The 11422-nt window shown below is 44.3% G+C and overlaps 2 protein-coding genes across 3 annotated transcripts in view; one reads left to right on the top strand and one right to left on the bottom strand.

The window, feature by feature from the left end:
* The window catches only part of LOC108787842 (opsin-3-like), a 35898-nt gene extending 29738 nt beyond the window's left edge, over positions 1-6160 (bottom strand). The window contains exons 1-2 of the mRNA XM_018557494.1: positions 6104-6160; positions 1892-2001 (exon numbers count right to left, since the gene is read on the bottom strand). Coding sequence (XP_018412996.1) covers positions 1892-2001; positions 6104-6160 — 167 coding nt within the window. The remainder of the gene's footprint in view (positions 1-1891; positions 2002-6103) is intronic.
* RERE (arginine-glutamic acid dipeptide repeats) overlaps positions 1-11422 on the top strand; it is a 337236-nt gene that overhangs the window by 2967 nt on the left and 322847 nt on the right. The window lies entirely within an intron of this gene.

The raw sequence follows: 11422 nt of genomic DNA, 5'->3' as shown, positions 1-11422 counted from the left end.
AAAGTACAAGCATCCTTATTCTTTAACATTTCACTAAACTAGAACAAGGAATAACAAAATAAAAATAAAACCACAGATGTCTTTTGTGTAAACCACATGGAAGGGATTTCTGGTCTGTTGTATTGTGAAGATCTGGAGAAAAGGAGCAAGATCTGTCAGAGTATGGCCAGGCTGGGATGTATCACTCGAGCAGATTCATAAAGAACCTGATACTTCATCCGGTAATGCTGTGCATGTTGACTGATCTGATCCTCAGCTTGTGTTCTGTGAAAGGGCAAGAGTTGGTGAAACCCTATTGTGATTTATTTATGGCATATTATATTACCTGCCAAAAGTTTTACATTTCACTCTTTGAGTTTGAGATCATAGTTCTTGTTTACACGGGTGTCATAGGCTTTAGGGTAAGGCGGATTCAGAAGTTGGTTATTAAAACGCCTGAGAGAGGCCTACTAATGGTTTATTTGCATTCTTGTGTTAACAATGTTATGTAAATAATCACAAATCACATGCAGTCCTCATGATGACCGTTTTTTTTATTGTGTTTAACTGGTTTTGTATACTTAGAACAGAGCAAGGATAAAGGATTCGTTTCTGTAGAGGAGAGGTGCTTACAGACCATGACTGTACTTGTCATTGCTGCCATCTTTGTTTACATTATGTAGTGGTGCCGTCTGTGTGTCCTTTTTTTTTTTGGCTTGGGTTATGTATGTTAGATGGTGACAGGAAGCGGACACAATGCTCAGTTTATTGTTCTTGTATGAGATTACAGGGCTTCCCTGTGCACCAGGGTTGTCGTTTTATTTCACAACAGGAAAGCCAATTTGATGATCTGTTCAGATTTAGAATTTTATTGTGTGTGTATCTATGGTCATTGCCCTTTTAGAGCATATAAATTGCTATAGTTTTCCATGGTTTCTTATTACGCAAATCACTAAAAATTGCATCCAAATGTTTTGTTTCAGGTTCAGATGTTAAAGCTGAACTCCAGGCAGATATAAAAGATGCAAACTAATGCAGCTTTATAATCCTTTAACCCCTTCATGACTGAGGCCCTTTTTTCATTTTTTGCACCCATGTTATATTCCACATTTTAGGCCTGAAAATGACTTAATCAGAAGCGATCTGGCGACAGGTAAGTCGCCAGGATCGCTTCTGTTGTAAAGCCGACAGTCGGCTCTACAAGTTTAAACAGAGTCCCGGCGGCAAAAGTCGCCGGGAGTCTGTTTAAACAGCCCCGATGCTGGCGACGTACACTGTACGTCGTCAGTCACGAAGGGGTTAAACATCAATAAAGTGACACTAAACTCAGGAGTTAAATCCTAAAAATGCATTCAAGTACCTCCAACTATTAACAAAAATGTATCTTATTTGTGTATCACTCAGGCCCGGTTCACATCTGAGCAACCCGAGATTGCATGGCGATCCACGCAATTGCAGAAACGCGCACATACGCAAACCGCGCTTGTGGTGCCATTATTATTCGGGATTTATACAGCGCCAACAGTTTACGCAGCGCTTTACAATATAAGGAAGACATTACAATCCCAATTCAAGACAAGATGACAAGGAGGGCCCTGCCCCTGAGGGCTTACAATCTCTAATGGCACCCCAATCGCGGCTAGCAATCAATATAGTTTCGAGCAGCGTTTCTGTGGGGGCAAAAAAAACGCAGGTCGCTCGTTGCACAAAAAGGTGCATGAGCCTTTTTGCCGTGCAGATATGACCCTTTTTAAATCAGGGCTTCGCGGCATGTAGCCGCGCGTTGCGTGGCAGCACATCTGTGTACATCTTTGGACTGGATGGAGAAATACACATCCGGTTTGGAAAGCTCTTATTTTCTATTCCATCTTTAGTTGTTTGCCTGGAGTTCAGCTTTAAGAAACCAACTGACAGCTGAATCTGAAACTTTGAACCTTGCTTGGGGTGTCGCATATCTAGAGGGATCCCCGATGTCGTCCTTGTTCTCCGGGCTGGTCTGAAGACGACATGTTCCTCTTTACACTGTGTACAGTACAGACTAAGGATAGAACATATACAGTGTCTTGTGATGATTGGCAGATCTAAGATTATATTTGCAAAGTTGCTTGTTGTCTCTGAATACATTATAAGAGCCACAGTGTTTTAGTACAGCCCCTTGTGTAATAGAACCTGTATAACCATTCCTTCCTCCTACACCCGTATACTAACAAAGCATTGTCCTATATGACTGGTTGTGTGACCAGAGCTGTGGCATGGATCGAGAGGGCTTTGCCAAGTAAGAGGATGGGTGCCCTTCAGAAGAGACCACATTTCTTCAGTACCTGCAAGTATTTATGGCAGGGCTGGGCAATCCCAGGAGCCAGGTAGCCAATGCTCCTTAAAAAAGTGACAACTGGTGCCCAACGTTTTGAGGTTTTCTCTAGTTGCTGTCAATCAAGCTGACTCCTAAAAAATATAATAAAAAATCCTGCCTGCTCCTGAATTCCATATTAATGTAGTGTAAAGGCAAGGTGTTTTTACCTTACTGCATGCTCTGCATTAAAGGAGAACTATGGGGTCAGTGCTTTTCCTCATAGTTCTCCTAAGGCCCCGTTCCCACTGCGCGATATGCAAATCGCGCGACATCGTGAGATTTGCCGTGCGATGGCGCGTTCAAGCTTGCATTGAGCAAGCTTGAATCGCGGCTAAATCCGCTCCAAAAAGGGTCCTGCTGTAGCGACACACGACCCGCGACAGCAGGACCCTTTGCCCCATTGGATTGCATTGGAGCGCGATATCGCACGGTAATTTGCCGCGATATCGCGGGAATTACCGCGAGATAAATCGCTGAATGTGAACGGGGTCTTAGTGTAACGGGAGGACACAAACTAGCGTCCTCCCGTGACCCAAAGCTCAGTATACCGCGAGCTACAGCTCGCGGTATACTGAGACCGCTGCAGCCGGGACGGATCACAACATTACTGTCGAGATCCACCCAGCTGCGTGATTGGCAGCTGGCTCTGCCTATCTGGAGGCAGAGCCAGCTGTGTACCCTCCCCCGTCTGTTCCGCCAGGCAGCGTTGGAGGATCGGAGCGGGGAGGGGGGGGATCCCTGCAGGCTCAGGATCGAGAAGTGAGCGAGCGACGCTATGTGTTCGCTCACTTCCCGGTCTATTGAGCCGACCTGTGACAATTCCATTGTCACACGTTGGCTCGAACTATGAGGTCACCTCTCACCACCGCCGGGTTGGTGAAGACATCTTCCGTTCCAAAACTTGCTGGTTGTGTGGAAGGGTACTGAGGGCAGAGGAGCGACTGGCTCCTGCTGTCAATCAGTTGGGTGGAGAGGAGGGGTGTGGCATGTTGCACTGTGTGTCTGTGTCTATAAACGCACACAGCTAGTTGCGGGCACAGCCGAGAACGCTCATGCACAGGTGTCTTTTAAGCAGCTGGCTAGCTGATGGGGGACCCCTGCAACAGGCAGGGGTGGGCGACAAGTTTGGGGATTAGCTAGATAAAGAGGAATGAAAAAAACTTTAAAAAAGGATAGCGATTTCATGCAATTATGACCCTTCCAAACTTAAAAAGAAAAAAATAATGGAAGGTTTAATATCACTTGAATTGGTTCACCATAGGACTTTTATCTGTAACCTTATCCTGTATCTGTAATCACATAGTATAACTCTGATTTATTTTCAGGACAAGTAGCAGGTAATAATGTTTCTTTGGCTTTTAGAGATACATTTATGTGGGAGAAGTGCCACCAAACCTAAATGACTGCTGGACCTTAGTGCAGCAAAGCAAGCGTTCTAACCACCAAAGTGAAGTTATAAAACGAGGATCTTCGACTTCTAGGGGCATTAAAACTGTGGGCCAATAGTGGTTGAATGGGACAAGTGGTGTTGCGTTCTGTATTGCTGTCACATGTAAATTTATAGGTTCCCATTTCATGAATGGGAGGGGAGGAGGTCATTTGCAGGCCAAATACTTCCTGTTTGTATATGAGGCATGTTGCAACGGCTGCTGAGGTCACCACTAAAGATCAGACTCAAGTCTGATATGTTTTTTCTTCTTTGTATGGATTTAGTCTCTTTTGGTGTATTTGCTTGCTGACTCTCACATGAGAATAACAGTCTACAACAGGCAGGAGATGTATGCAAACTGGAGGTGAAGAAAAATACTATTGTCCACATTGTATTTTGTAACCTACATTAGGTCAGGTAGAATATGAAACTACAGACAGTTATGTAATTGACCACATCAACCATAGACTGACCCATTAATAACAGTATATTTGACACATTTCTAAAAATGTCTAAAATGTAAGTTTTTTGCCTGAGATATAACTAGTGACTACTGTATGAATCATGTCTCTATTTACATAGGTGTAAATAAATTGTGGTTTTATTTATTGTGATCTGGAGTGGTTTGATTGTACTGTTCAAAACCTTGAGGGCAGGTTCACATTATTATCCAGACCAGATCTGGTCTGGAAAATGGTGTGAACCTGCCCTGCAGTTCCAGTGCATTCCAGACCAGAAAAAAATGACATGCAGTATTTTTCTTGTCTGGTCAGCATTGCTGAGCCTGATGAAGGGTACCCTGCGCGGACCCGAAAGCGATAGTTCTGATGCCATGACATTTTGAATAAACAAGCACATTGGATTGCAATATTTTTGGTGTGCTGGTGACATCTATCTACTGATATTATCTACCTATACAGAGCAATAAAAACTTCCTTTTTTTTTCTCTCTACTCTGTGAAAAAGTTTTGGTTATACATCAGGGGTGTGGAATTCGTATCGCCCGACGCCTGGGACATGTAGTGCCGGGCAAGTGGTTTTTTCACTGTTTTAGCCCTGCTACAGACAAGTATCAGGGCTGGTTTTACTTTTTTTAAATGAGCGCCGAGAGCGGGGGGAGGGGCCAGAGCGCTGAAAGCAGGGGGCGAGGCCGGAGCTGGGGGGCGTGGAGTAGTGATGGAGCAGTGACAGGCTCTGTCACCTCTTTCAGCCTCTGTCGGCCGATGCTCGTTCATGTCACAGGAGTTCTAGCACAGTACTGTGCTAGGACTCCTGTGTTGGAGGTGACGGTCAATAAAGAGAACCTGTCACCTCCAAAAGCTATCACTGTGTGATAGCACTACAGTTAAGTTTAAAAAAAAAAGTAATAAATAATAGTTAAAAATTTAACTAAACAAAAACAAGCCCCGCTGCCCCAACTGCATGCGAATAAACACGGGCAGGGCGGTATTGCAGCAGGAAAACACCGCAATCTGCCTGGCACGACTGGGGTGCCAATAGGAAATAATGGCACTGCCAGCGCGATCGGCGGTGGTGTGCGATCTGTGACTGCCCGGTCATCGTGCACGAAACCGAGCGGATGGCTGAGTTGTCACGGAATCGCACACCCCCGCCGATCGTACGGTCAGTGCCATTATTTTCTAATGGCACCCCAGTCGTGCCAGGCAGATTGCGTGTTTTCCTGCTGCAATACCACCCGGGCGATCTCACACGATCACGGTTGAAAACACTGCGCGGTGCATGTCTTGAAAATAGGTACATCAACCTTTTTTTTTCAGCGATTGCCACCCAGATGTAACCCCATACATGTGGATGCAACCGCTGTATGCCACCGCACACGATCGCACGTCCCGGGAATCCCCAAGTCTGCACCAACTTTAAAGGGTATATTCACTTTCCCAAGTAAATTTGGGAAAATTGAATTACCCGCACAAATCTCCCTCCCACTATACTTACCTTTCGGCGACCGGTCCTTCCTCTCCACCAGTACGGGTGTACTATCTGTACCTGTTCCATGTATGTTGAATTTCACTCGCAAATTGCAAGCACTCGTTGGTCAACGCAGTCACCTGACGGCACTGACCAATGAGAAGCACTTCTTAGCACTGCTAAATACGGTTTTGGTTAAGATTTATTTTTTTTGTATCAGGACAAGTAGATTGTCATGAGGGACAAGTAGATTCGGCCCCTGCTTTAGTCCTTGGACAAGTAGTTTTCTTCAAAAATTTCCACACCCCTGTACATACACTTCTTCAAAGCCCATCTCTGGGCAAACCAAAAACCAGCCCCACTGCAAGAGATAAGTACTCGTTTATGCCCAGGGCACTGGAGTAAAGCACTTACCTGATCCCAAGTGGTCAGCGTGCTCCGCTTCACCCTCTTGCTGGTGGAATGTTCCATGGTGTCCTCACATCTAATGTAGATAACATCAGCAGTCCTTAGAATGGCCCCCACACCGCCTCTTCTCACCTTCTCTCCAGCAGTCTCGAAGGCCAGAGGGAGCCGGCAGGAGCGTGGAACAGGTAAGTAAAATCATTTTACTCTAGTTCCCTAGACAAAAAAACACTTGCAATGTGGGGGTAGATTTTTGATTCTTTTAAAGAGATGGGCTTTAATATTTACTTAGAGAGCCTAACCCTATTGTAAAATTGGTTAGGCAACCTATTCCTGTAAAAAAAAAAATTGAACATACTTTCCCTTCTGTTATCTGCGCTGCTGAATGGTTCCCTGAGGTCTGACATGTCTGAGTTTCTCAAACCATTTAACTCTAACAGTTTTAGCATTACATAATGGTATTTTCTTTTAATCGGTTCATTATCAATTTTCTAATAAGTGCCTTAATACCTTTTAAATATAAGGAAGAATAACTGCAAGCTAGTGAAAATAGGTAATTAGGTAATTGATTTCTGGATGGTGTGTTTAGGAAACTATCAGCTGGTATTTGCTTGCCGTTGACATATGAGCCACTTTCTTTCAGTTCCTTAACATGAGATCCTTTGTCACAGTTCATAATGGGCCACGTTATTGTTGTGAATGTTGGTTCTGATAACAAAGTGGATACTGTGAAAGTCAAGTTAATGTAAATGAATCCCTTTGTTCCTGAGCAGAGGATTGTTGTGGGGTTATACTCAACCAGTTAGTTGTTTAATTTTTGTAATCTAGACTGAAGAAATGATGGCCGGTATTTGTTTGCTGTAGACAATACTTTTCTTCACTTTCTCTATATTAGGAATTTTGGCTAGGTATGTGTTTGGTTCCTCCTGCCTGGATTCCCTAGCCTTCAGCCCTGCCAGCCAGCTAAAGGGACCTTTTCAAGCTGTATGATGCCCCTGTACACTTGCACCATTGTGGTAATGCAGCACAAAGTGCCATCTGCTGATGCTGTGAAATGTTTACGGCACAGTAGGGATGCACCTATACTGGTATTGGTGCTGATACTGAGCATTTGGGCGGGTACTTGTACTCGCCCAAATGCTTTGATACTTAACCCCGATACCAGAAATTCTGGTCTGAAGGAGATTCCCTCTGACCAAGAGTGCCGCGAGGGAGCATGGAGCGGGCTTTCAGGCCAATCGGGAACCTGGGTGGTGGGTCATGACGCGCCTTCCGGCTTCCTAGTCGGTAGGAAACTGGCTTCATGCTGCCCAGAGACACTGCGAGGCAGCCTGGCTTCCTGACCAACGAGGAAGCCAGGTGGCACGTCATGATCCACCTTCCGGCTTACTGATTGGTCAGGAAGACAGGCGGCATTATTTTTCTTTAATTTTTGGCTTGGGTATGCAAATTGCTGCTGTGAAGTTCATCACAATGTGCGCTGATAAACGATTGCGCAGCAGAAGTCGGGCAATCCCCCTATTGTTGCATGAAAATAATTAACTTCTCAAAATTGGAAAAAAAATCGTCTAAAAAAAAATCGTCTAAAAAAAAATCAGGTCTCACACATTATCTGGCTTCCTGTTTGAGAACTTGGAGTACAGCAAAATACTTATTTGTAGAGGTGCTAGTTGGTAACGTGACAAACACATGACACTTGTAGGAAAATATAATGCAGCCAACTCATTAGACCTCATAGGGGATGTACTATTATGGTGGAGTGGCCCTGCTTGTGCACATGCTATGGCGTGGTGTGGCAGTATCATTGCCATGTTTACAAGGAGGTTTTTCTGAGCAATTGATTTAGTAAAGCCGACTTCAAATAAACGCTCAATGGAAATAAGACCAGGACCGAGAATTAGTGCCTGATATGAAGAATGTGGGCTCTGAGTTCACACTGTGGCCCTTCCTGGCAGTTTGACTGCTTGTACGATTCTTAGGTTCTGACCCCCACTTGCTGGCGTCCATTAAGCTGTTCACATTTCACTGCGGACTATTCACTGTCACTATTTGCAACATTCTCATCAGGGCTTCCTATTTTTTCATAGCTTCTTCCTGAGGACAGAATGCTGCCTGTTAAACACACTGCAGTTGGTGTTCTGCAATAATAATAATAATATGTAATGTAAAATGCAAGGCACATTTGCTAGGGGTAAAGATTGATAGACGGAAGAAAAAAAAAATGCTTTGACCTGTTTCATTGGCATCAGTATGTAGCCTTTTGCATGTTGGTGTAACAGACGTATTAGCTTTGTTTGCCTTTTTATTATTGCTACACCTCCATGATCTTATGCTTCCTTGCCTTTCCATCTCCGTATTGCACATATTTCCCATTGATTTCCTCTCCTGCTTGGTTTGACTCATTGACTATGTTGGGCATTGGATTAGATCCACATGGGGGCTGCATCCGGCCTGCAGGCAATCAGTTGACAGCTACGCTTTAAATCAACACTGATGGTTTTTAATACATGAATTCAAATTAAGTATCTCCTAGCCTCAGATTGCTGTGGACTCTGTGGAGGGTGAAACTGCCGGCGTAATGAGATCCTCCATACTGATCATGTTCGCTGAAATGCCTTAAAGTCTGCTGCAACCCAGCCTTTTTCACAGGTTGTGACCAGCTCTCTTTGCACAAGTGAAAGTGGATGCTTGTTTGACGGCTCTGTTTGCACTGCAAATAATATTTGGACTTCTCGTCTTGTCTCCAGTAGCTTATAACAGACAGATCATTGGGTAGTAGACAGGCAGCATACATAAACAGCTCCTACTCAGCCAAATTTACACTAAAATCTAAATACAGTCCTGTCAATTTTTGTCCAGTTTAGTGCTTGTGCTTATCATTCTCATGGCACTTTTGACAAAACATTACTTGCAGTAGCACTTGTTCCATAAGACTTATAAGGCAGGAGGAGCAGTATTTGTGATGCACAATCTTAAAGGAGAACTATGACATGAGTGATTTCCACTCCCCTCATAGTTCTAAGCCGACCTGTGACAATGAGACTGTCACAGGTCGGCTCAGATCGGGAGGTGAGGGAAAACATACCGGCGTTCGCTCACCTCTCGATCCTGTCACGGCTCTCTGCCGTGACAGGGGGAGGGGCTGGATTCCCCTCTCCCCGCTCCGATCTGCCAGCGCTGACTGGCGGAACGGACGGGGGACGGGGCGGGTACAGCTGGCTCTGCCTCTAGGTAGGCAGAGCCAGCTGTCACTCACGCAGCTGGGCGGATCCCGTCATCTAAGTCGGGATCCGCTCCAGGTGCGGCGTCTCAGTATACCGCGAGCTGTAGCTCGCGGTATACTGAGCTTAGGTTAACGGGAGGACGCTAGTTTGTGTCCTCCCGTTACCCTAAGGAGAACTATGGGGAAAAACACTGACCCCATAGTTCTCCTTTTTAAAGTGGGCTTTTTGCTTTTGTCACCAAACAAATATATTGCACCAGTAAGAGTTGGGGGTCTAATTTATAAAAATGCATAGCTTATTCCTCTAGCTGCATGTAAATTTGTTCTGTGCGAGTTTACCAGCTGTTTTGAGAATGGGGTAGAAAAGAATGTCCAAAAATCACAGCTTGAGGTAATGACCATATGAATGTAACCATTAATACTACAGAGATAGCAATGGTTACATTTACACTGCGTGGCCAAAAAAATACCATACTAAAACACACTGTAATATTTCATTTTACCGACTTTAGGTTTGATTATGGCACGCATTCGCCATGGCATTGTTCCAATAAGCTTATGCAATGTCACAACATTTTTTCCCGTCCTGCATTGTATTACTTTTTTCACCAAGATTTTGTAATGATGATGGGAGAGTCGGACCACGAAAGTATTCTCCAGCACATCCCAAAGATTCTCAATGGGGTTAAGGTCTGGGCTCTGTGGTGGCCAATCCATACGTGAAAATGATGTTGTAAGCTCCCTGAACCATTCTCTCACATCCGAGCCTGATTAATCCTGGCATTGTCATCTTGGAATATGCCTGTGCCATCGGAGAATAAAAATCTGGTCATTCAGTATATTCGGATGGGCAGCTGATCTCATTTTTGTGGCACATAACATTGTTGAACCTAGACCTGACCAACTGAAGCAACGCCAGATCATAACAAAACCACATTCAGGTGGTGACTTTTTTTCTGGCCAGGCTGTGTATATGCTCATTCTTTTGAATTGTATCTCATTACTTGCAGACTGTCTCCCACCTCCACCCCAAGCTGTTCATTTGGCTACACAAATGGAGTTGACTAGTGGCAAGGGTTGTTTTTCCATGAAAATGGTGCTCAAGTTCTTCCCTGGTCTGTATTTTTGCATGCAGTTCTGTGTTTCTTTTTGGTTATTTGGCATACAGCGGCAACAGGTAGTGTTTTTTTTTTCTTTTCTTTTAAACATACTTTAAAAAAAATTGTTTTTCAGTGCAATACACTTAAGGAAACGTCATTTAACGCAAAAATATACCAATCAAAGTAATAATTGCGAACAGACCAAGGTAACCGCATAAAACCAAATACAGCACAATTGTCAGGTTTGTTTAAGTGGTGGTGCACTTAAAGTGTAGTCCCTTAGGGCCTGTTCACTTGAGATCAGGTCCCGATCAGGTGCTGATCAGCAGACATGGAGCTGCTGATGCAGTGTGTTTTTGACACGTTTCTGATGCCTTTTCGGTCCCGATGCTGACAGTTAATTTTTTGTCAACGTTGATGATATCATAATAAGTGGAGCAAGAATACAATTTTTTCTTTTTTTCCCCCTTAGCTGCATTGCGTTGCGTTTCCGTTCCGTTTTCGTTGCGTTTCGTGCGTGTTCGTGCGTTTCCGGACCGTTTCCGAACCGGACAAAATGTGACATGCAGTATTTTTTCTGTCGTAAGCTGAACGGACTGCGCACGTGAGAACTGGAGCCCATAAAACACATAGGGATACTTTGGGGTGCATTTTGAGTGCAGCAGCGTACGGAGCCGGTCAGCACACAAAACGGACGTCGTGTGAACAGGCCCTTAGACCCGAAAGGTCCAGGTCGCAATGCAGGCCATTAAAAGTACAGGGGTTACAGTAAAGCAACATGACCACAATGAATTAGCAGAACATTAGTATATCGCTTTGTTGCAAGTGGATCTCATGTGCTGTGTAAAAACATAGAAAACGTCCACAAAAATTACAATCTAGGACTAAGAAAAGGCAAGTTTAGGGGAATAGTAAAAATTAGATAAGAAAATAGGTTAGAGAAAGAGAGAGAAGTCAGGAAGAAAGAGGAGAGAACATACCAGACTCGGTTCGTTCCCGGATATT

This window comes from Nanorana parkeri, unplaced genomic scaffold (assembly GCF_000935625.1).
Source record: "Nanorana parkeri isolate BGI_ZX_2015 unplaced genomic scaffold, ASM93562v1 scaffold287, whole genome shotgun sequence".
Taxonomy (NCBI): domain Eukaryota; kingdom Metazoa; phylum Chordata; class Amphibia; order Anura; family Dicroglossidae; genus Nanorana; species Nanorana parkeri.
The sequence above is the reverse complement of the archived record's forward strand: the minus strand, read 5'-3'. Positions and strand labels throughout refer to the sequence as shown.